The sequence below is a fragment of the Ochotona princeps genome, chromosome 3 (genome assembly GCF_030435755.1).
Source record: "Ochotona princeps isolate mOchPri1 chromosome 3, mOchPri1.hap1, whole genome shotgun sequence".
Lineage (NCBI taxonomy): Eukaryota > Metazoa > Chordata > Mammalia > Lagomorpha > Ochotonidae > Ochotona > Ochotona princeps.
In genome coordinates, this window is record NC_080834.1 from 75,241,558 (window position 1) to 75,264,004 (window position 22,447).

The 22,447-nt window shown below is 38.2% G+C and overlaps 1 protein-coding gene across 1 annotated transcript in view; it reads right to left on the minus strand.

Annotated features, from left to right (window-relative positions):
* The window catches only part of MORC1 (MORC family CW-type zinc finger 1), a 170,374-nt gene that overhangs the window by 107,156 nt on the left and 40,771 nt on the right, over window positions 1-22,447 (minus strand). Inside the window, exons 10-14 of the mRNA XM_058661335.1 lie at window positions 21,917-21,996; window positions 21,199-21,269; window positions 19,015-19,079; window positions 16,779-16,922; window positions 12,997-13,151 (exon numbers count right to left, since the gene is read on the minus strand). Coding sequence (XP_058517318.1) covers window positions 12,997-13,151; window positions 16,779-16,922; window positions 19,015-19,079; window positions 21,199-21,269; window positions 21,917-21,996 — 515 coding nt within the window. The remainder of the gene's footprint in view (window positions 1-12,996; window positions 13,152-16,778; window positions 16,923-19,014; window positions 19,080-21,198; window positions 21,270-21,916; window positions 21,997-22,447) is intronic.

The window sequence follows — 22,447 nt, forward strand, 5'->3', positions numbered from 1 at the left end:
CTAGGACTATAAAACACCAGGGGAAACATGGGGTGACAATTCCAAAAAATTACATTTAGCGATGACTTTTTAGAATGTTAGCAAAGGTAGAAGAAGAGAAAAAAATAAATTTAAAAATCTGGACAAATTAGATCATGAAAAAATGTTTCAAAGATGCATTAAAAACTCTGTCAATGGGGATTAGGCAGGGCCCAGGCCAGGTGGCCTGTGCCCATGGGCCTGCCTGTGGGGTGGATGTCAGGTCCATGAGCCCTCAAGGCAAGGATCTGGTGGCAACCAGGTCTCCTGGCCTGTGTCCTTGGCCCTACCTGTCATTGGATGCCATGAATGTGAGCCCCATGGTATGGGGTCTGGTGGGGCCCAGCTTGACTGCCTGGGTCTTTGGGCCCACCTGTGAGAAATGTTCCTCCTCAATGGGAAAAGACGGAGCAGTGGATAGCTGGTACAGATCCACACAGAGAATATGGCAGTGCATTGGGGCCTGTGGAAGACATCTGGTACCATGCCAGAGGAAGAAGGGCAGAACAAATTGGATAACTACCCCAGCCAAACAATGACAGCAAATATCTGGGCAAATGGAGACTGTAAGGTCGATTACATCAGCCAATGGACATTGAAAGGATTGTCTCATCTTTGGATTGGTGAGACTGACAGCATTTCAGAACTATCAAAACCACCTGGCAAAACCCTCAGAGTGCGCACCACATCGGGCCCCTGTGTTGATACTGGGAGGCCAGTCACCACTCCCCAGGTACTGAGGTAGTTGGGCTTCTCCCCTTACCCCTCCCCTTCTGCCAGAAACAGGAAAAAGTATTAGAAAATTTGGAAAAAATGATCACACCCACTTTTCCCTAATGCTTGATCCTTCTCACCCTGATCAACTGTGTAAACATCTTCTAACACACATAAATAAATAAATAAATAAATAAATAAATAAATAAATAAATAAATCTCTGCCAAAATGACAACACACTGAATGGAAGAATAAGTTCTCACATATTTAATATGGAATTAACAACCAAAATACACTCATACAAACAAAAAAACTCAGTAACAAAACAATAATTATAACCCAATTCAGAAAGGGTAAAGGCTTAAATACACACACCTTTATAAAGAATATCTACAAGTGGACAACAAGCACATGGACAGTTGCTCAGGTCTGGTTATCACTGGGGAAATGTAAATTAAAAACTGTGGTGAGGCAACATGTCACACTCATTGGGATGGCAATGATGAAATTTAAGAAGTGTTACAGAGGATGGGGGAACCTGAAACCACTGTGCACTGCTGGTGGGAATGTACAACAGTGCAGCTACTCTAGAAAATAGCAGGGTGGTTCTTCAAAAAACTAAAAATAAAACTGCTAGGTAACCAAGAAATACTCCTTCTGGCTATATACTCAAAATAACTAACAATAAGAATTCTGTTTTCAGACAAGTCATATAAATGACCAACAGGTTTGAGAAAAAAATGTTCAACATTAACAATAATCAGAGGCAAGACAATGAAAACCATAATGAGATGTAACTCACATCTGTTACAACAGCTATTAACCCCCCCCCCAAACAAAAGACAAAACAAAGAAGGGCCTGGTACGATACGCAGTGGCTACATCCTTGCCCTGCACATGCCAGGATCCCATATGGGCAACAGTTCATGTCCTGACTTCTCTACTTCCCATCCAGCTCCCTGCTTGTGACCTGGGAAAGCAGTAGAGGATGACACAAAGCCTTGGGACCCTGCACCTTTGTGGGAGACCCAGAAGAAGCTCTTGGTTCCTGGCTGTGGATCAGTTCAGCTCCAGCCATTGGGCCACTTAAGGAGTGAACCAGTGGATGAAAGGTCCTTCTCTCTATATCTCCTTTCTGTAAATTCAACTTTCCAAGATAAATAAATAAATAAATAAATAAACAAATAAATAAATTTTTAGAAAGAAAAAAATAGATAGTTCAGTGCTACTGAGAAAGCGGAAGCAAGAGAAACTTTGTATAGTATAGCTCAGGAATTTGTGTCCATACGTTTAGACATTGTGGAAAACAGCATGAAGGTTATTCAAAAAATTAAAGATGAAACTATCATGATTTAACAATCTCATGACTGATTATATACTTAAAAGAAATGAAGTCAGCATTTTGGAGAGACATCTTCTTACTCATGTTTACTGCAACACTATTCACAAGAGCTAAAGCATGAATTCAACTTAAGTGAGCATCAATTAATGAATGGGTTAAGAAAACGTGTATATATGTGAAATAGACAACCACACAGCCTTTAAAAAAAGAAGCTCTTATGCGTGCAACAGCTTATATTAACCTGAATAATACTATGTTAAGTAAATAAGTCAGAAATAGAGGAAAAGTACAGAAATGTTACTTTTGTGTGGAATCTAGAAATGTCAAATTGTTAGAAAAACAGAAGTTTACTGGTTCCTAGAGACTAGAGGTGGGAGTCGTGAGTAGCTGCTAGCTAAAGGATGCAAAATCCCCATTACACAGGAGGAAGAAGCTACAGGTCTATTACATACCACTACAGCAATAGCTCATAATAACACATTACACACTTAAAGATTTATTGACAAAATATGAGTTATCCAAGATACATTTAAACGTTCATGTTCATAGTATTACTAACAATACATAAATATGAAATAACCCAACTATCCATCAACAAATAAGCAAAAGGTTAAGTACAAACAGGTAAAAAAAAATTACCCTCAAAAAACAATTTGACACACACTGTAACATCAAAGTGCCTTATGGACATTTACACTAAGCCAGTCACATAAAGAGAAATTCTATGGGATTCCACTTTAATGGGGCATTTAGAATAGTCAAAATCAAGGAGACAAAAAGGAGAATAAGCATTGCTGGGGTGTGGGAGGAGGAACGGAACAGGGAGTTCCTGTTTCATAGATAGTAGCTCCATTTTTGCAAGACGAAGAGGTCTGGGGACAGATGGTAATGATGTTTTTACCTTTTGTACAGACTTAGTACTGATGAACTAGACATTTTAAAAAACTGATACTAAATTTTATGTGTTTATTTTACTAAAATTTCAAAAATGATAAAGGCTGAAGAGGTATACTCTCTTTCCCTCTGTTACAGAGATCACATCGTCCCAGAAGAGGAACTGTGCTTTATGTGACACATCCCCTCAGAGACTTTAGCATCCTGCACTTCAACAAACTGTCAAAAGATGTTGCTGCCCGTTTCTGGAAAAATAACTCATTAAAATGTAGCTCAGAATGAAACGAAGGTGAAACAATGTTTCTCGTTGTAAACATAACTGAAGCAGTTAATACAACACAGTTAATTTATCAGATGTGTTATCAACTGTGATTCCTAACACAAACACAGAGTGACAACTCTACTAGGCTGTTAAATGAACAGAAGCATTCATACCTTAAGGGTAGAGTGATTCTCTCTGTGTGTGCTGTGATCACAGCATTCTCACACTCTTACACATTACGTTGTAATTGTCTTTCTGCCTGTCTTCTTCCTTGCATACACAGATCCTTGAAGACACTACCTATTCCTAACACTGTGTTTACAGGCCCAGGGTGGTAACCTAGTGACTGAGTCCTTGCCCTGCAACTGCCAGGATCCTATATGGACTCCAGTTTATGTTCTGGATGCTCCACTTCCCATCCAGCTCCCTACTTGTGGCCAGGGAGAGCCGTGGAGGATGGCCCCAGGCCTTGGGCCCCTTTTCCCACATGGGAGACTTGGAGGAAGCCCTGAGCACCTGGCATTGGATTGGCTCAGATCCAGCCACTGGCACCACTTTGAGAGTGAGCCAGTGGACACAGGATCTTTCTCTCTATATAAATTTTCCTTTCCAATAATAATAATAATAAAAGACAATGTTTATAGAAGTCAATACAGAGTGATCATTTTCTTATGGAAATAATAATACTAAAAAATTACTATTAAAAACACAAATAGGGCCTGGCACAATAGCACAGTGGTTAAAAGTCCTTGCCTTGAATGTGCCAGGATTCCATATGAGCGGCAGTTCTAATTTCAGCAGTCCTGCTTCCTATCCAGCTCCCTGCTTGTGGCCTGGGAAAGCAGTCAAGGACAGCCCAAAGCCTCTGGTCCCTGCACCTACATGGGATACCTGGAAGAAGCTCCTGGCTCCTGGCTTCAAATTGGGTCAGCGCCAATCATTGCAGCCACTTGGGGAGTGAATCATCGGATGGAAGATCTTCCTCTCTGTCTCTCCTCCTCTCTGTATATCTGTCTTTCCAATAAAAATAAATAAATCTTTAAAAAAACGCAAATGGAAAAATTACTAGCTAAAACACTGAAAAACCAGGCCTCAAAGACATTCCAATCTACAAATAAATCTAAAATAAATCAGGTGGTTTCTTGATAGAGAATGTAGTCAGAGAAACAGAAATGGTTTTTGTTAAGTTACAGTGAGTGGGAACCTCACCTATGCCTTCAGATAGATCCTACTACAACATGCATAACTTGCATTTATGCTTGTCCTGTTATGAAAATAAATTTCCCTTGGTGTTGATCCTGAAGACTATATATATATAATTCATCAATCTGGTAAGAATGTCACAAGGATTGTGCTAGGATGAAAAACATCACCTCTGTGCCGAGTTTTCCTTTCCCACATGCACTAAGTCTACAGAGATTTACATAGATGTAATTCTGTTTCCTCAAAAATACATAAAAACTTGAGACCAAACATTGTGCTACACTGGATTAAGTCATCATCTGCAATGCCGGCATCTCATATCAGAGTCTGGGATGCTCCACTTCCAACCCAGCTTCCCATTAATGCGCTGGGAAAGCAGCTGAAGACGGACCAAGTGCTTGGATTGCTGCTGTCCACGGCGAAGACATGGGTAGGTTTCCAAGCTCTTTGCCTCCACCTGGACAGGTCCTAGTCACTGAGACTATATGCTAGTTCACTCATAGCAGATGAAAGACTTGCATTTGTGTGTGTGTGTGTGTGTGTGTGTGTGTCTGTGTAATTGTTCTTCAATTTAATAAATGGATCTTGAAGAAAATCCACATATCCCAAGAGAGAGAGATGCTTGACACCTGATAGTGCATATCTATTGACATTTTATGAATTGCCTGAGAGTACTCTATGCTGAAACTTTGCATCAATAAAAATTCTTATCTATCCCAGGCTGGTAATAAATGGTAAAATCAATAGGAACAATAGTTTTTTTAGATTGACCTCCAAACAAAATAGCAGATAACTTTAATGTAAGACTTTATTAACTGATGTCTGTATTAATGTGTCTTCAGGAAGGCTTTTTGACTGTCCTTTCACCAGATATGAAAAGCAAAGAGTAAAAATTCAAAACCCAAAAAAGCTATGCTTAATATACACATTAAATATTTCCATTCACTTATGAAAAGAATCATGCAGGAAGCCCTGAATTTGTTAACTTCAAAATGATATTATCTTCCTCTACTCAAGTTGAGTTCTTTAAAAATTTATTTCACTGCTATCAGAGCCAAACCCTAGGGACCAGTACTCTGGTGTAGCAGGAACCCACAATGACCAAACCCTAGATGGACTTGCTTCATGCACTTCATGTCCCAGCTGTTCCACTCCTTATTCACCTCCCTGCTCATGGCCTCAGAAAATCAGCAAAAGATGGTCCAAGTATTTGGACCCCTTCTACTCATGTGGAAATCCTGTTGGAGCTCCTGGCTACTGCCTTCACCTGGCCCACTCCTGGCTGCTGTGATCCTTTGGAGAAGTGAACTAGCAAATGAAAGACTCCTCTTTCAATCTCTCCTTTCTTTCTGTAACTTTCAAATAAATAAACCTTTTCTAAAAAGCCAACTATTGAAAACACACAGGTAATACTCAGAATTGGAAAAGAGTACATATCTTCAAGACTTTTGTTTGAAGAATCAGCAAGCCCATTAAATTAACGGCATAATCTAAGATTAATGTACACAAAATTAGTCTCAATTTCTATAACAAACATCTGAGAAAAGCTGTGGAAAGTTAATTTCCTGTAACTACATGTGTAATACTTTATGCAGAGCATTCTTAATGATTAAATTAATCTGATTAGTTCTTTCAGGGTCTCATAAAACCAAAAAAAAAAAGCATCCAGAAATACTGTCATTTACTAAATTTACCAAAAACAAGTAACTACAAGAGCAGTTCACAATTAGATTCTGTCACTTAAAAAAAAAAAATACAGCATTCTCCTAGCTAGCAATTTCACATATGTCCACAGAATTGACAGTGATAATCAAGGAATCAATTAGTCAAGAAGAGAAGCAATGCAATTCAGTAATAAAGCACTAAAGCAGTGCTTAATAGTCATTGATGAAAAAGGAAGCTTACGACTCACAGAAACCAGTAAGCAAATGGAGAACATATTTAAATCAGATTTTTGCATCTAAGGAGTTCTGCATCCTATCTCAAGATAAAAATTACAACTCATTCTCAGGAAATTACGTATCATCTTCCTCCTGTTCTGAGTCCTGTCTTGTCTGTCATTACCCCTCACTCTAACACGTGCATATCACCCCTTCACGCAAGGTTGTTCAAATCCAGTTGAAGTGTCAGCTTTCTCCTTTTGGTTGGCACTTATCCTATCCCCATTTCAGTGCTCACCCTCTCCCTTAAGCGTAAGGACCTCTGCAGGCTGTAAAGTTTTTACTACTATCAACCCCTAACTAATACATGATGACAGAAAATTCTAAATTATTAATTAAAAATGCTTCAGAGAAAATTTATACTTTACTACCCATAAACTACATCTAGCAGTGCTAGATAACCTAACAGAAGTAAGTATGGGGCTTAATGCCACTTTAGGCAATTACTAATAAGCACAGGAATTCAAGGACAGGAATTGCAATGAATATGCCAGGCCTACTTCTGCTAGCATTACAAATGCCTGGCAAGCTCTGAGGGTCCCCACAGCATCATGGTTCCTTGCTAGAACCACACAGTCCTCTACCAGGAAACAAGAAGGAAAACAATGGTAGAAGTGATTATGACAAATATTCAAGACTACTGTGGAAAATTGTTTCTTCTGGTTCTTTTCTTAGGAAAAAAAAATAACTGTTACTTTCTATTTTTTAGGATATATTTTTAATGTAGTCAATGTCAAATTCCTTCCTCTGAGTACGTTTTCAGATTCTCTCATTTAGACATAGTAATCTAAATTATTTTCACAAAGAATTCTGTGTTTCTGTAGGTGGTTAGTGTCTGGGTTAGAACATATGATCTTTCTACCAAGACTCTAGTGTTCACATACGTGAAGCTTACTGAATGTTTTTAAAAATCTATAACTCACATTTGATCCTATTCATACAAATGCATGTATGTCTAAGAATAGTTTTCATAAATTAGAACACTGATTATTAAATTATACCTATAGGTATGATATACTAGAGCAAATTAACATATCCAATCGACCATTTAGCTACTTATTTTTCTTTTTGGCAAGAGTAGCTGAAATCCCCCCGTTTGTTTTAGCATGAATCTAACATGCCATGCAATGTTATTACCTATCCTCCTCTTCTTTTACATAGATAACTTACTGCATTATTTTGATTATTTTAAGTATATCCTACTCTTTACTATGGTCCACATAAGAGAGCTTTTCTTGCTATAGGTATGGTAGGGAAAGTCAAACTTAAAGAAATGCTATTGAATTTCAGTCAAAAGAATGGTAACAGCCTTTTTAATATGTTATTTGTAATATGGGAGACCTCTGAGAAATTTTAATAAGAAATCTCATTCTACATGTGAAAATGTCATTATCATAGTAATATAAGTGCAGTAAGACAGAAAAATATATGTATAAGTGCTATCAATAGTGATAATTCCAATTATCATATGAAAGCAAAGTAAATGGAAAAAATCTGGCAATGCAATTTTTCTGTTTTTAACAGAGATCAAATCAATAAAATTTTGCATCATGCTGTGATTTTCTGGGAGCCAACAAAAACCAATAATTTTAAACAGAGTACACATTTATGACACACAAATCAATTAAGGAAAGCATCTGTATCTTTTTTGTTTTAATTGTATCTATAAAGCTTCTTACACTAAGCTTTCATCCAAAGCCATTTTTTCATAGTGGAAAGTTTTGCAGCTGTCAAGCACTGAAAACCATTAACTAATAGCATTGGGTAACAAAATCATAGATAAAAAGGTTTTCTTTACAGAACTATTAAAGCTATTTAATAAAGGAAGAAATGTGATAGAATTAAAACAGACTATCATGGAACTCTAAGGGAGCTCAGCATTAATCTTCAATAGCTCTATAATAAGAGAGAAAATCAGACAACATATGGGGTGAGGAATCTCTCAGGCATCTTTTATAGAGAAGCTAATCCAGTTACAAGGACTTTGCTGACATAATCATCTCCCCGAAATGCCTCCTCCTAACAGCATCACCCTGGGGGTTAGGATTTCAACCTGTAAGTTTGAGTGAATACAAATACACAGACAGTAGCATTCCAAAGATTCTAAATTCAGAGAGAGGGTCGAGCATGTCTGATTTGTAATTGTTAACACAGGTGAATGAAAAGAAGAACATACGAGAAATAGTTTAGGATTTAATACAAAGACAAACTGTCAAACAGAATTGAACAAGGATTCATTGTCTGTGTAAGAGTTGACACTTTCCTTCCATAGGATGTCCTCAGCCAGACTTAACAGTCAAGAGATAAAAAGAATTAACGATAACTGGACTATAAAATCATTAGCTTTCTAGTCAATGAAAAATTTACAATTTGATTTCTGCTGGGAAACATTACGCTTACTGCAGGATAGATTTTCTTTCAGCAGATCAGTTCAGCTCTTGGCCATTGCGGAAGGGTTTAGCACTACATTTTCACATATTGCTTCTGTTCAAGTCCAAATTTCATTTAATGTTTCCCACATCTTCTCTTTTCCACCTTTTACTCTCCAGAGCTCATGATTAATATTTCCATTTTACTTTACGGATGTTTAAAGCTCCAGAAAACAGAACAGCTGTCCGTGAGGTGGAGTCGGACTCATGGGCAAGGAACATATTTCTGAGTGCATTAGCATCAACAGTGCCAAAACTAAATGCAGATTTGATAAATGACACAAAGTCATTACCTCTCCATTTCCCTTTCTGCTGATTCGATTTTTACTAGGGCCCAATTTTCCATAGAAACAGATCAGATTTACAGCAAATGTGAAGATTGCATCTTTTATTTATAAGGAAAAAATCTTCCCAAATACTTTTTCATTAAAATTATGTGAGCTGTAATACTGGCTTTCAGAGTATATGTCAAGTATCGCGTAACTATGGTCATTCCTAAGGGAGCTAATGAGCAAAGACCTTGAAGGTCGATCTCCTCAAAAGTTACTGAGACTATCAATTCTAAACTTGATTACTTGAGTCAATTTGTTAACGAAGTTTGAAGATGAAGCTGTTAGGAGCATGAACAAATACATGTGCTTGCTGCCCTTCCTCCATTCTCTGTCTTCCTTGTGGAACATTTTTGTGTGAGTATCCTAGGGTATCCTACACATTTAATCAATGTGTAGACAAACACAGAATTAAGAAAACAATATTACTAATGATTAATAGTAAAAAAAAAAAAAAAACAAATAGCTATTTTGGACCTAATCACAACTGTCAAGAAAGTTCTGGATAAAACAGGGAGTGGGTATTCAACCTAATTGATCAACACTTGTTTCCACATCATAGTGCCTGAGTTAAAACTCCACTTCCTGTACCTGCTTCCACCATCTTAGTAATCTGGACCCTAGGAAGCAGTGGTGACAGCTCCAGTAACTGGGGTTCCCCCACAAACAAGGAGAACAACAACGGGTTCCTAGCTCCCAGCTTGGTTGAGGGCATTTGTGTAGAGAACAAGTGCATGGCAGTGTTTTATCTTTCTCTTCCTTTTAAACAAACAGCATTTTAAAAAGAAATAACTAGGATAGGAATAGAAAATTCCTATAGAGTTGCAGAGGAGGCTGCTGACGCTACAGTTGTTGAGTAGAACTGTTACGGTAATTGCCACACAGCAGGCTGAAGAATTCAGACTCTACCCACATAAATAGGACTGAGTACAATGCCCCCAAGTATGGTCTGGAAGGAGATAATTTAACATTCACCTCTTTCTGAAGACTTAACTCCTTACACAAAGAATGAGCAAGACAAGGAAAGAATTACAAAGATAATATGAGGGAAAATGGAGTGTTGAACACAATTTCAAATCCTTAATGGTGTTCTCTTGTATAAGAATTATCACAGAATTTAAATACCACAAAGTTGGCACAACAGTTAGGATGCCACTTAAGATATCCAGATCAGAGTATGTGGTTTGAGACTCTGTCCCACATATCTGCTAATGTGTACCTTGAAAGGTGTAAGCTAGGGTTGAGACACTTGAGTCTCTGCAACCCAGGCTGAATTCCACTCTTCTGATTATGGCTTGGCCTAGACCTAGTGTTGTGCCATCTGGGGCATAAACCAACAAACAGAAGATCTCTGTTTCTCTTCCTTTCAAATAAAATAAAAATGAAAAACAAAAAAGATCAGAGATACTTGATTAAATAAATCATACAAATTTAAGCAAATTTTGCAAAAAATGTAATCTTTTTTTTTAAAATAGAAAAAAAGAAAAAAAAAACGACATGCTAGAAAGTATATTCCACTGGGGCCAGCATGCAGATAGCCACCACATGTGATGCCAGCAACCCATATGGAAGCTGATTTGAGTCCCTGCTACTCCACTTCCAATCCAGTGCCCAGAAAGCAGTGGAGGATGACCGAAGTGCCTGCGCCCTGTACTCCTGTGGGAAAGCCAGACAAAGCTCCTGGCTTCTGGATTCAAAACAGTACAACAGTAGACACTGTGGTCATTCGGGGAGTGAAACAGTAAATGAAACATCTCTCTCTCTCTCACTCTCTAATTCCTTCAAAATAATACATAAATCCTTAAAAATAAAACAAATATTACCCAAGATACTGACATACACAATAATTATTTCTGCATAAAACCTCAAAAGAAGAGGCAATAAAAGTAAAAACAGACAAGTGGGATTATACCAATTAAGAAGCTTCTGCTCAGCAAAGGAAATTACAGAGTGAAGAAACAACCAACAGAGTGGGAGGAAATATTTGCAAACTCCGCATCTGATTAACAGTTACTATTTAGGATATAAGGAGTTAAAAAAATTCAACAACAAAACAAGCAATCCAGTTGAGAAACAGACATAATATCTGAAGATGGTTTTGTTTTTGTGTATGTCCATATTTATTTATTTGAAAGACAAAATGACAGAGAAAGAAAGAGGGAAAAAGAGAGAGAGAGGGCCTGGCACAATAGCATAGTGGTTAAAGTCCTCGTCTTGCACGCACTGGAATCCCATATGGACGCCCCACGTCAGCCCTGCTTCCCATCCAGCTCCCTGCTTGTGGCCTGGGAAAGCAGTCAAGGACAGTCCAAAGCCTCTGGACCCTGCACCCACGTGGGAGACCCGGAAGAGCACCTGGCTCCTGGCTTCGAATTGGCTCAGCGCCAATCATTGCAGTCACTTGGGGAATGAACCATCGGAGGAAGATCTTCCTCTCTGTCTCTCCTCCTCTCTGTATATTCGCCTTTCCAATAAAAATAAATAAATCTTTAAAAAAAGAGAGAGGGAGGCAAAATATCTCCCATTCACTGATTCATTACATAAATGCTTACAACAGCTGGGGCTGAGCCAGCCTGAACTCAGAAGTCTACAGCTCGACCCGTGCCTCCCATGATCCTCCAGGTGGCTCAACCTACAATACCACAATATTTGTCCTATTCTCAGACAATTTTCAAAGGTAAAAAGACAAATGACCAACAAACACATAAAAAATACTCTGCATCACTAGTCATAAGAAATACACAAGTCAATCCACAATCATCTTCCTCCAGAAAGAATGGTTAGTACAAAAAAAAAAAAAGTCAACAAATGAATGTTGGCAAACATGTACAAAATGAAACACCAAAACACTGCTACTGGAAATGAAAATCAGTAAAGCTATTATGGAAAAAAATATATAGGGAATCCTCAAAAATCTAAAAATAAATCTATCATTTGACCCTGCTGTCCCACCTCTGGAAAGATATCCAATGGAAATGACCTCAACATAAGAAAGAGATACATGGGGCCAGTACCATGCAATATAGTAGGCAAACGCTCTGCCTGTGGTACCAGCATCTTAAATGGATGCCAGTTTGATTCCTGGATATTCTACTTCCAATTCAATTCCCTGCTAATGTTCCTGGGAAGGCAGTACAGGATGGCCCTAGAGCTTGGGTCCTGTACCCACATGAGGATTCACCCATGTAGAAAACATGGAAGAAGCTCCTGATCTCTCTCTTTCAATCCTTCTCTCAATGTAATGCTTCATTTTAAATAAAAAAAATACATCTTTTAAGAGAAAGAAACTTGAACTCCTATATTTACTGTAGCAGTATTCACAACAACAGAGCTATGGGATCAAACTAAGTGCCCACCAGTTGAAGACTGATCAGTGTGTGCATATGTGTTGGGGGGGTGATTTGGGGAGGGGGAGGAGAAATCCCAGAGCCTATAGAACTGTATCATAAAATAATAAAAGAAATAAATTTTAAAAATAATATATGCATACAACAAATATAATATTACCGAACCATAAAAAAGAATGAATCCTCACATCTGCAACAAGATAGACTGGCGTGCACCATGCCGAGTGGAAAAGTCAGACACAGAAGGACAAATGCAATTTGTTTTCTCTTATATGTGGAAGTTAGCTTTTTAAAAAAAAGGAGGGAATCCATATTTTTAGTATATAGATATTGATAGGGGTTGTCTTCACTGAATTATAACTTTACATAATATATCACTTTTCTCTTTTTATGTTTGTCATATGTATCTCTTTCCCTGTTTCCACCACCTTCTTCCCTCCCTCCCTCCTCTTTTACAACTGCACTTTCAAATAAATAAAAAATTTTAAATAATATACAATGACCAACGAAAACTCACTGATCCCAGTGTCCTTGCAGTACTGGACCAAATATTGTCCCATTACTTTTAACAGATGATTGTACTTCTGGACGTTGAGAAATTCCTGTTTATTGTGAGATGGCTCCATGATGTCCAAAGGTACATTAACAACTCCAATAACCCCTGCGCCAAGTCTGAAGAAAATAAATGAATATTATGTATTTTGTGGCTAAAGAAGAAAAGTCAAATATATCTTGTCATTTAAAATCACTAGTATTTAAAAACAAACTTATTCACTTGGTGTAAACCATGTCAAAGTTTAATAACTTAATTTTCATATCCAAGGTCTATAGTGATCTCAGATTAATTCTGTTGTACTAAAATACAAAATTAATTTAGCATATCACTACTAAAATACTATGCTTATTTTTCCAATCACCTTACAAAAGGGTTCAGAGCAGTGAGAAGCAGAGACCTTTTTTTTTTTTACAGTCTTGACATAATTAGGGTAAAAAAGTTCAAGCACTAAAGGAAGATGGGCAAGACAATTAGTTCCGTATTGTTTCCTTAATATATCTGATGTAAAACGGGATTTTAAGGGAGAAGCCCCACCCAGTCGCCCACCCCAGGGCCCAGATGTGGGGCATGCTCCGAGGGTCTTGCTCAAGTGGTTTTGATAGTTCAACAGTTCTGAATTGCTGCCACTCTCACTACTCCAAGCACGATGAGGTCGTTGGAGAATTAACTGTTTGACATAGCCCACCTCAGAGTCTCCGTTTGCCCAATATTTTCATTGCCAACATATAGCTGAGGTGGTTGATTAACTTGTTCTGTCCTCTGTCTTTTGATGGTTAGGATTCTGAGACCGAAAGCTCGATTGGGGGAATCTCCAAAGAAACTTAGTCTGAGGTGTTCCCAGACCAGATTCTTGTATGTACTGGTAAGTACAGGGCCCGGCACACAGTCCTTTGTCCTGGTGGTTACAGTTGCTGGGTTGGTTCTGTTTTTAGCCCCGACTTCCACTGGAACCAGTGGGTGTTGCAGTCCAGCCTGGTTCTGCCCAGCACATACTCGGCCCTCACATAAACCAGTGGGAGCTGCAGCCTAGCCAGAGCGACCCATAATAACCCCCACCAGGCCTGCCCCCTACCCTGGTTTGCCATTCTGTGTAGCACACTAGTCCAGTCTGTCCCACATCCCCTTCTGCTCTCATACATGTCAATGGGTATTAAAACCTTGTTCCATCTAGCTAGCTCAACTATCCAGCCATCATGGATGTTGTTGGGTGTCTGTCTAGCCATCCCAGCCCCTGTCCTAGTTTTTGTGCCCTCCCATGGGGGGTGGTAACCCAAGAGGGAGGAGCCCACTATTTCCCTCCCAGGCCACTCCCACTCCCAGATTATGCACTCTCTAAGTGGTTCTGTGGTTTAACTTGACAGAACTAGCCCCCAGTGCCAGCTTCTGCCAGCTGATGCTGCGGCTAAGCCCCAACAACCCTCACCCACTCTAATTTTGTTTGCACCAGGAGAAACAATCAGCCCAGCCTGGTTTTTCCCTGATCTAGTCCACATGAGGCCCACAGCTGTTGTAGCCCTGCCTAATCTGGTCTGGCCCCATCCCAGCTCGCGCTCTCCAGTGGGAGTAGCTGTCCAGCAAGGGAACCACCCCTTATTTCCCTGCCAACTCTGTCCCCTTCCTTCCTGGTTCTCACATGTGCTGGTTGGGTACTGCGATCACATCTGGCACAGGCAACCTCACCTTGGCATTCCATATTGTGTACTGCTTTTATTGCAACCAAACCTGGCTCGACCTACACTCTGTTCTGGTGTTCGGATTTGCCAGGGGATGACATGAACTGATTCAGCCTGGTCTGCCCCCAACACATGCCAAATGTATGCCAGTGGGACACTTTCCATGACCTCTTTGGGCTGTTTCCCTCCATGCTTCTTGCGCTTACCTTCAGGGTCTGTGTCCTGCCAGAGGAGTTGCCCAGGCTCCTCCATCAGAACCCCTCCGAGTGCCAGATTTCGTGCATACCAGGGGGGGTCCATGAAGAAGTAGAGACTTTTTTTTAACAGGGGATGCTAACAATGGTGTCTTCCTGCAATGAACTGGCACAATCCTTCTTCTGGCACTGGACGGAAGGACCTTTCTTTGCCTTTATCTGAGGTTAAATGGATTGCTTACAAGGTAAACAGCTAAATGTTATTAGTTTGATTCATAAACTTAATTTTTTTCCAATTTTTTTTTCAGTTGCACATGTGTGTAGCTGAATCCTGCTTGGAGACATAACCCATTTTGAGAAGGAGCATCTGACACCTGACTCACTACCCTTTGGCATGGTGCACAAGTCATGCCTTCCCAGTTTGGGCCCACTGTCCATCATATCTTTCCCTACTTATCTCAAGTACACTGACTTCCCATTATTCATCCTGTAAATCTAATTAGGGGCATTATTTCTTCCAGGACACCTCCCACTTGGTTTACTACTCTTCCTAAATGATCTTTTTATGTCTGCCACACATCTTTTACATATTTATTCATTTTTCCTTTCAAATTCAACACTGGGCTCTGTCTCAGGAATACACTGATGGACAAGAAGGACAAAGTCCGGGGTTAGTTATAAAGTTTCTTTCTACTAGATATGACACACAAAAAGCAATAATAAACAGATAAATGCAGAACATCATTTCATATAATAATAAACAATATTAAGGGAAATATACCAGGTTCTATAATATGTGAAAAGCAACATGTGGAAGTGACTGATGGCAGGGTTCAATTTTAATTAGACAATTATGAAAGAGCTTCCTGTGGCCAGGACTTGAGAGTTCATGCCTGAATGGCACGTTAGGGCCATCAGTAAGATTTGGGGACAGCAGGATCCAGGCAGAGGGACTCGCAAATTCCAAACCCTTAAGCGAGGATGAGATTAGGAGACACAAGGAACAGGGGATGACGAAGAGTGAAGTCCTCAAACCAGGCAGAGAACAGATCACCAAAAGACCATAGGCAGCCATTGTGTTCTAAATGGACTGTGATTCTAAGCAAGAGAGTCAATTAAGTTTTAAAAGACCATTCTTGCTGTATTCATATATTTTTATAAGTTCGTTTGCAATCTTGTTCCTTTCCCTGCTTTATGTATTTCTTGGCAAGATAAAGTAGGTCTTTCTCTGCCTCATTTATGATAGCATCTGGCACATGTCACTATTCTATAAGTACCTGTTGAATGAAAATGAGTAAGTTGACTGGGAGTGAGGAAGAAAGACGATAGATGCACTCCCAACCAATGTTATTGGTCATAGTTATTCTGTGATTCTTGTCCTATCCTGTGGTTCCTCTTCAGACTCTACATACTTGATGCAATCTGCTTGTGGGATTTCAGACCACTGGGAAAGTACCAGAAGGTTTTACTCTATGCTCCAAATGAGCAAACATGTTTTAGTAACATATGCTTATGCAAATAATGGGCAAGAACTCATACATATAATGAAAGAAGACATCCCTACAAGATTGTAGATTTTTCCTTTCTCTTCAAAGATTTGATATTGTTGCATTGCCTTTAAATCAGATAATGGTAAAACACCAAATCTGTCCAGGAAATGCACTGAAAATTTTTTGCAAAAACAAGCTTTTTTCTTACAGCACAGATGCAGCTTCATTGATATTACAAATTAGGCAGGTCATTGTCACTGACAGGAAGCGTGAAGAAAGGATGTGACACCTGCTCCCTTTATGATTAATCATCTCAGTCCACAGACAGAATCCAAATGTCATCTCTTACTTCCTGTGTGTGCATCTGAAAACAAAATCGTACTTACAGGGACTTCAGTTTCAGTTGTGGACCCACTTTCTCATACATTTTGATCAAACGGTTATTACTATAAATGAACATTCCAGCTCGATTTAGGTTTTCTATATTCACTCCAAAAAACAGGGAGAGTTTCTGTGTTCTTTTTAATGTCCTAGAATTATATTTGGAAAAGTTTTAATTAAAAAAGTATATAGTTAACAAAACTGTTCATAAATAAAGTCAGAAGGTAAACATGAAAGGAATGATATATAATAAGATATTTGGATGTTTTGCAAAGCCCACTGTATACATTTGGCATCACTCTAAAGCCTCATATTCTGTACAAGCAATAATATCAATAAGTACACCAGTCAAATATGTTCACTGCTTCAAAATATCTCTGCCAACAAAAATTTATAAGAATCAGACAATGTCAAGAGTTCTTGGATGCTAACTCATCTACAACATACACTGAAAAGTGACAAGTTGACTATTTTAAATTTTAGGTATTTCTGACTCTGGATTTCTACATTTTAGCAGGTTCTCAAGTCCCCATTTTACACAGGTTTGAATATGCTAAAATATACTCTTTTGATCTCTCTATAAAATTTTTCAAAGCAGAACACAGATAAAAGCTAATACATCACTTTTACAAAGGCACTGACAGTTTACACCTGGTTTTCTGACTGTCCTTCCACACCACTCTAGGTGACTTCTATTCAAAGTGTACAAACCAAAACTGATGAACAGTACCCTGTGACAGGAACAATGATAGTAACAAGAGCCTGCTGAAAAGTGCTCGGACTGAGAGGCAGCCGTCACTTCTAACCCAAGCTCATCTTGTAGCAACTGTAACTATGGAGGAGCTACTTAAATGTTTCTGTTGCACCTCAAACGTGGGAATGCCTCCTACCTGGCCACAAGTTATCTCATGAGGACTGAGAGGAGAATGTTAGCTACAATGTGGTACAGGTTAGATTCATAACAAGTGGTATTTTCCATTCAAAATCAAGAATGGTACCCTGCACTTGTCCTGATGCTCCTCTCACTCCCCAACCACAGCTTTACATTTCAGATCATGACCATGCGATGCAACAAACTTACTGAACTCACTATTTGCATACATCATAAAAATGACAACGATGTTCTATTAGTCCTTCCAATTGGATATAGAACATGAGGTTCTCTCAGGAAGAAAATGTTGGATTAATACTTATTTATTAAATATATGCACATCTAAAGCAAAAGACACATAGATAATACTTTTTTCTCAGAAATCTCTATTTAGTAATGAAATCCCAAATCTTCAACAATACAAAGTTCCAACTGTGTAAAACGGATCCTAGCACAGAGCACTTAGGCTATGACAACGTTGTTCTGTGGTGCTGAGTGACAGCCTGACTGTCTTCAAGTTTTTTGAAACAGAATTTTTCTGTGAAAACAGGTGCAAAATAACTGGCATTATTATTATTATTAAGATACCAATGTGTCACTTCTCATACATTTCACTATGATTACAAGCAAATCAACAGAATGATTTTTCTTCCTAAAGAATTTAAAGAGGGATTTCTCTGTTAACTAAAACTTCTATGAATCAATGTCATTTACTTTGAAAAATGCATAAGTAAAATTTCAAATTTGTTTTGAGAAAGATATGCCTTGTCACAGGGCATAACTGACAAAACAAAAAAGGGAATCCTTAAAATACTTCCTTAAAAAAGGAATTTCTCAGAGATATTACAGTTTTCAAAGTCTGATCACACTTGGACAAAATAATAATTTGAGCATTTTAGCTGGAAAAGGTAAGTCAATAAAAAAAGTAGATGGTTTTGATAACCTAGCCTCGCTATTTCTATTTTGGATATATAAATGATACACTAACTGGAACACTATTTCATATTTTAAGTTTTCAGCTACTACACCAGGGAAGAGAACTAAAGCAACCCTCTAGAGGTAAATTACACAGGACACATAGGGGCAGTGAAATTGTCAGTTGACTCCCGTAGTAGTTCATCTATGTATTTTCATCCAAAGGCTGAACTAGCTGTTCATTTTTTTTCCAAAAGTTTTACTAAAACCGAGACATACTTGTGCATATGCAAATGTATACTTTGAAAATATTTTCCATTTTTGCTGGGGAACCTTGGAAGTATTGAGATTATAATAATGAAACATCCCAAGATGCAAAAGAGAAATGATCTGTATCTGTCTTTAGAATTTAACATTGTAGAGGATTCCTGCAAACAGAAAACCTCATGTCTTACCTCTGCTTCTCTCCAAGATTCTTATGCTTTGCCTCTACATCCTCCAAAGCTTTCTGTAATGCAAACTAGAAAAGAACATTTGTAGTAGGAGGACATTAGCCACTGAAGTGATGAAAAGTGAGTTTCCTATTAACCCATTATCCAAATGCTTCAAGAGTAACAATGCTAGTTCACACTGTCTAATGCAATGTTGCCATGGAAGATACTCAACAAGCACTTGACAAATGCCTAAGCTCCAAAAGCTAAGAAGATTAAAAAAATGCTAGCCTACTGTTTTCTTTTTTTGCGCATTTCAGATATCCTCTCTGCCTTTTAGAGGAAAAAAGAATATCCCTCATATTGTCACAATGGCTTTGACACAAATTACATGGAAACCTGGGTGAGTTATGGTTGTGGTTTTTTGTCTGTGAAAACTGGAAATGCACAATTATGTGACGACTAAAACTTCAGCAGAAAGTGAAAGCAAGTAAAACCTTTATTAATAAACAAAAAACAAGTCCTTTAAAACAAGTTCTGGATACCTCTCCCTATACAGGGATAATTTATCACTAGGGTTTTTGCCTTCAAGTGTACACCAATACCTTTGTCAGTCATCTTCCTTTTCTACTCTTTTAATAATTTGATATACAGCTAATTTACTACCCTGTCTCTAGTATGTCCTCTCCACACAGGGAGAAAGGGAACAATCATTAATACAGTTCTCACAAATAAGCATAAGCTTTTATTGTGTTTAATTCACCTGCTATGAAACATGGGCATCTGCTTTTAGAAGCATACCACTAACTGAACAGTATTTTCATTGTCTTTCAAGGAAAAGAATATAGAAAATGACTGGTATTTCATTTCAAAATTCTACTGCACAAAAGAATTGTAGAGGTCAAAAGTTCAGTACATCCTACTTTGCCCCCTTCCCTACATTAAAGAAACCAAGATACATCAGAACACCAAAGCCAGCTTGTCAAAGACTTCCCAACCTTCCCATCAGTGCCCTTCACAGCACAGCAACAAAAGGGCAGTGCGATGCAACCAGCTAGGACAAGAAGAAAGCAAGGTCCTGACCCAATGGGGACAATCGGTTTCAGTCACTCTCAGACACAAAGGAAGGTAGCTGATTTGAGACAAAGTTTTAAAAGCATAAACTATAAAAAATCAATAGTACACTTACTTTTATATAAAACACAATCCAAATGTCAACAACACATGAAGAGAAAACAAAAGTATTTTGAGAAAGCAATGCACAGTTGGCTTTGAAGAATTATCACGTGCTACTTTCTGATTTTATCCCCTACTAAAGACCTTAGTATATGAAAGCTGTTAGGAAACACAGCCTTGGACCTTGAAAATTTAAGAGAAAATCACTGAGGGATTCATATATTCAGTCCACAAAAGTTGACGCAAGAATGGTTAAAGAGGGCATCTTTCTCTGCATTATTCCTACTTATCCTTTTGTACTAAAAAAAATGTTTTTCAATGATTCATTATAATAGAAAAATCTTAGTAACCATATTTTTTGGTTAAAATTTAGCAAATTTACAATACAGGTCCTACAGTCATATTCTATTTCTCCTAGTTGCCACCAATTATAACTAAATAATAGACTTTTATAACATCTCACTCAGGGGCATTTTGCAGGGATGGCAGAGAATATTTATGAACTGTGTAGAGCAACTCATGAAAAAAGAGCTTAGTAAGCTGGAAGCTTTGTTATTAATATTGATAATTATGGTGCAGAATTCCTAGTTCTAAAAAGAAAGATGGCTTATTAGTCTTCTCCTTGCTTTCGCATTTGTTTGGGTCCACATGGAGCTATAATTTGAACAGAATTTTTTCAAGAAGACTTGATGAGTGAGTAGTTTTCTGCCAGCCTTTCATTATTTTATCCTTCTCTAATATTGCTGTCTATTTAACTGTGAGGAAACTGTGATGATTTACCCCACAGTTCTCAGGCACCCCACGTGGGACGCATCTTTGTTCTCTGTTTCAGCTTTCACTATCTCACTCTTCTTGACTGGCTGGGTTTCTTCTTCCTTCTCAGCACTCATCTATTTTGTTAAAATCAACTTAGTCTTCTGGGTCCATCTGGCTTTAAAAGTTTAAGAGGTAAATGATCAGAGACAAATATGCACAGGAAAAAGCAAATGACACTGTTTGCCATTTAACAAGGGTACTCTTCTTATCTCGTACCTTGGCGGAAGACAAAGTAGTGGTGCCCGGATGGTTTACTTTGGTTTGTGCTTCTTTCAACGCAAGCTCAGCTGTGAGTAGAAACAAGATAGTGAACTTTTATCAAGCAAACTTAAAGCACTTTTTGAAACATGTAGCTGTGACCAGTGAAAATGACACACACATTTTCATCTCAAAAAACTCTACAGTTTCTTCCCAGCTCTGCACATGTTAAGTGTTCTTTCCACTGTTTTTCTTTCTTACGCATGTCAATTTACAGCACATACGTTCATAGGATTAAATTTAAGAGTCATTACTGAATCTATAACTGACTGAAAAGGCTCTCAGAGCCACAAAGTAAGGATATAGAACTATTTATTTGTCAGTCCCAGAAGACTGAGGAAATGTAACTTTGTTGCCACTAAAAAATGAATGACTGGGCGTAATATTCTTAAACTAAATGCCATGTTGTGGCCTGAAATTACCATGAAAACCAGGGTCTAATTTGTACCAATATGCACTGATATGTATCAATTCTAAACGTGTTCAGGATCATAATGATAACAGTAATGATGATAATATAATTCAACAGGCCCAGAGATACAGAGTCTGTGGCCACGTTGGGTTAAGTGTGACAGCTCCTGTGATGCCTGCAGTCATGCGCATCTCAGAATGAGTGCTCTGATAACATTTGCTGAAACAATGAACAGTAACACATAGGCCATGGTTAATTACATACCAATCCTTACTTCTTCCTCCGCCTTTTTAGCTTCATTTTTAAGTGCCCCTTTAAAGGAAGATGTGACAGACAGATACTTTCTGGAAGGAAAAGATAAGAATGTGATAAAGATAGATGATCATTTAAAAATACATCATAGGAGAAAATCTTTCAATACACTGTATACTCTAGAGACACATAACTCTTAAGAAAGATTCATTGAGCAAGTTACATCCAGTTGGTAAATTACGAAAGTTATACCTGAGAAGAAAGTCCTTGCCTTTTTACACTTACCAATTTTGATCTTGGTAGAGAACTTCAGGAGAGATCAGAAAATCTTTACCCATATAAACATTCACTTACCAATGTAAAAACAGAATAATACTCTTTAAAAAGAGTGCTTGTGAGACTGCTTTGTTACCAGTTTCTAGTTACAATACAAAGTCCTCTTACTCGGTCATCACTGACACTGGATAATTTGTTTCTGTCTCTCTCCAAACAATTATCTGTAAATAGAATGCTCAAAAACACATTAATGTATCATCTTAAACT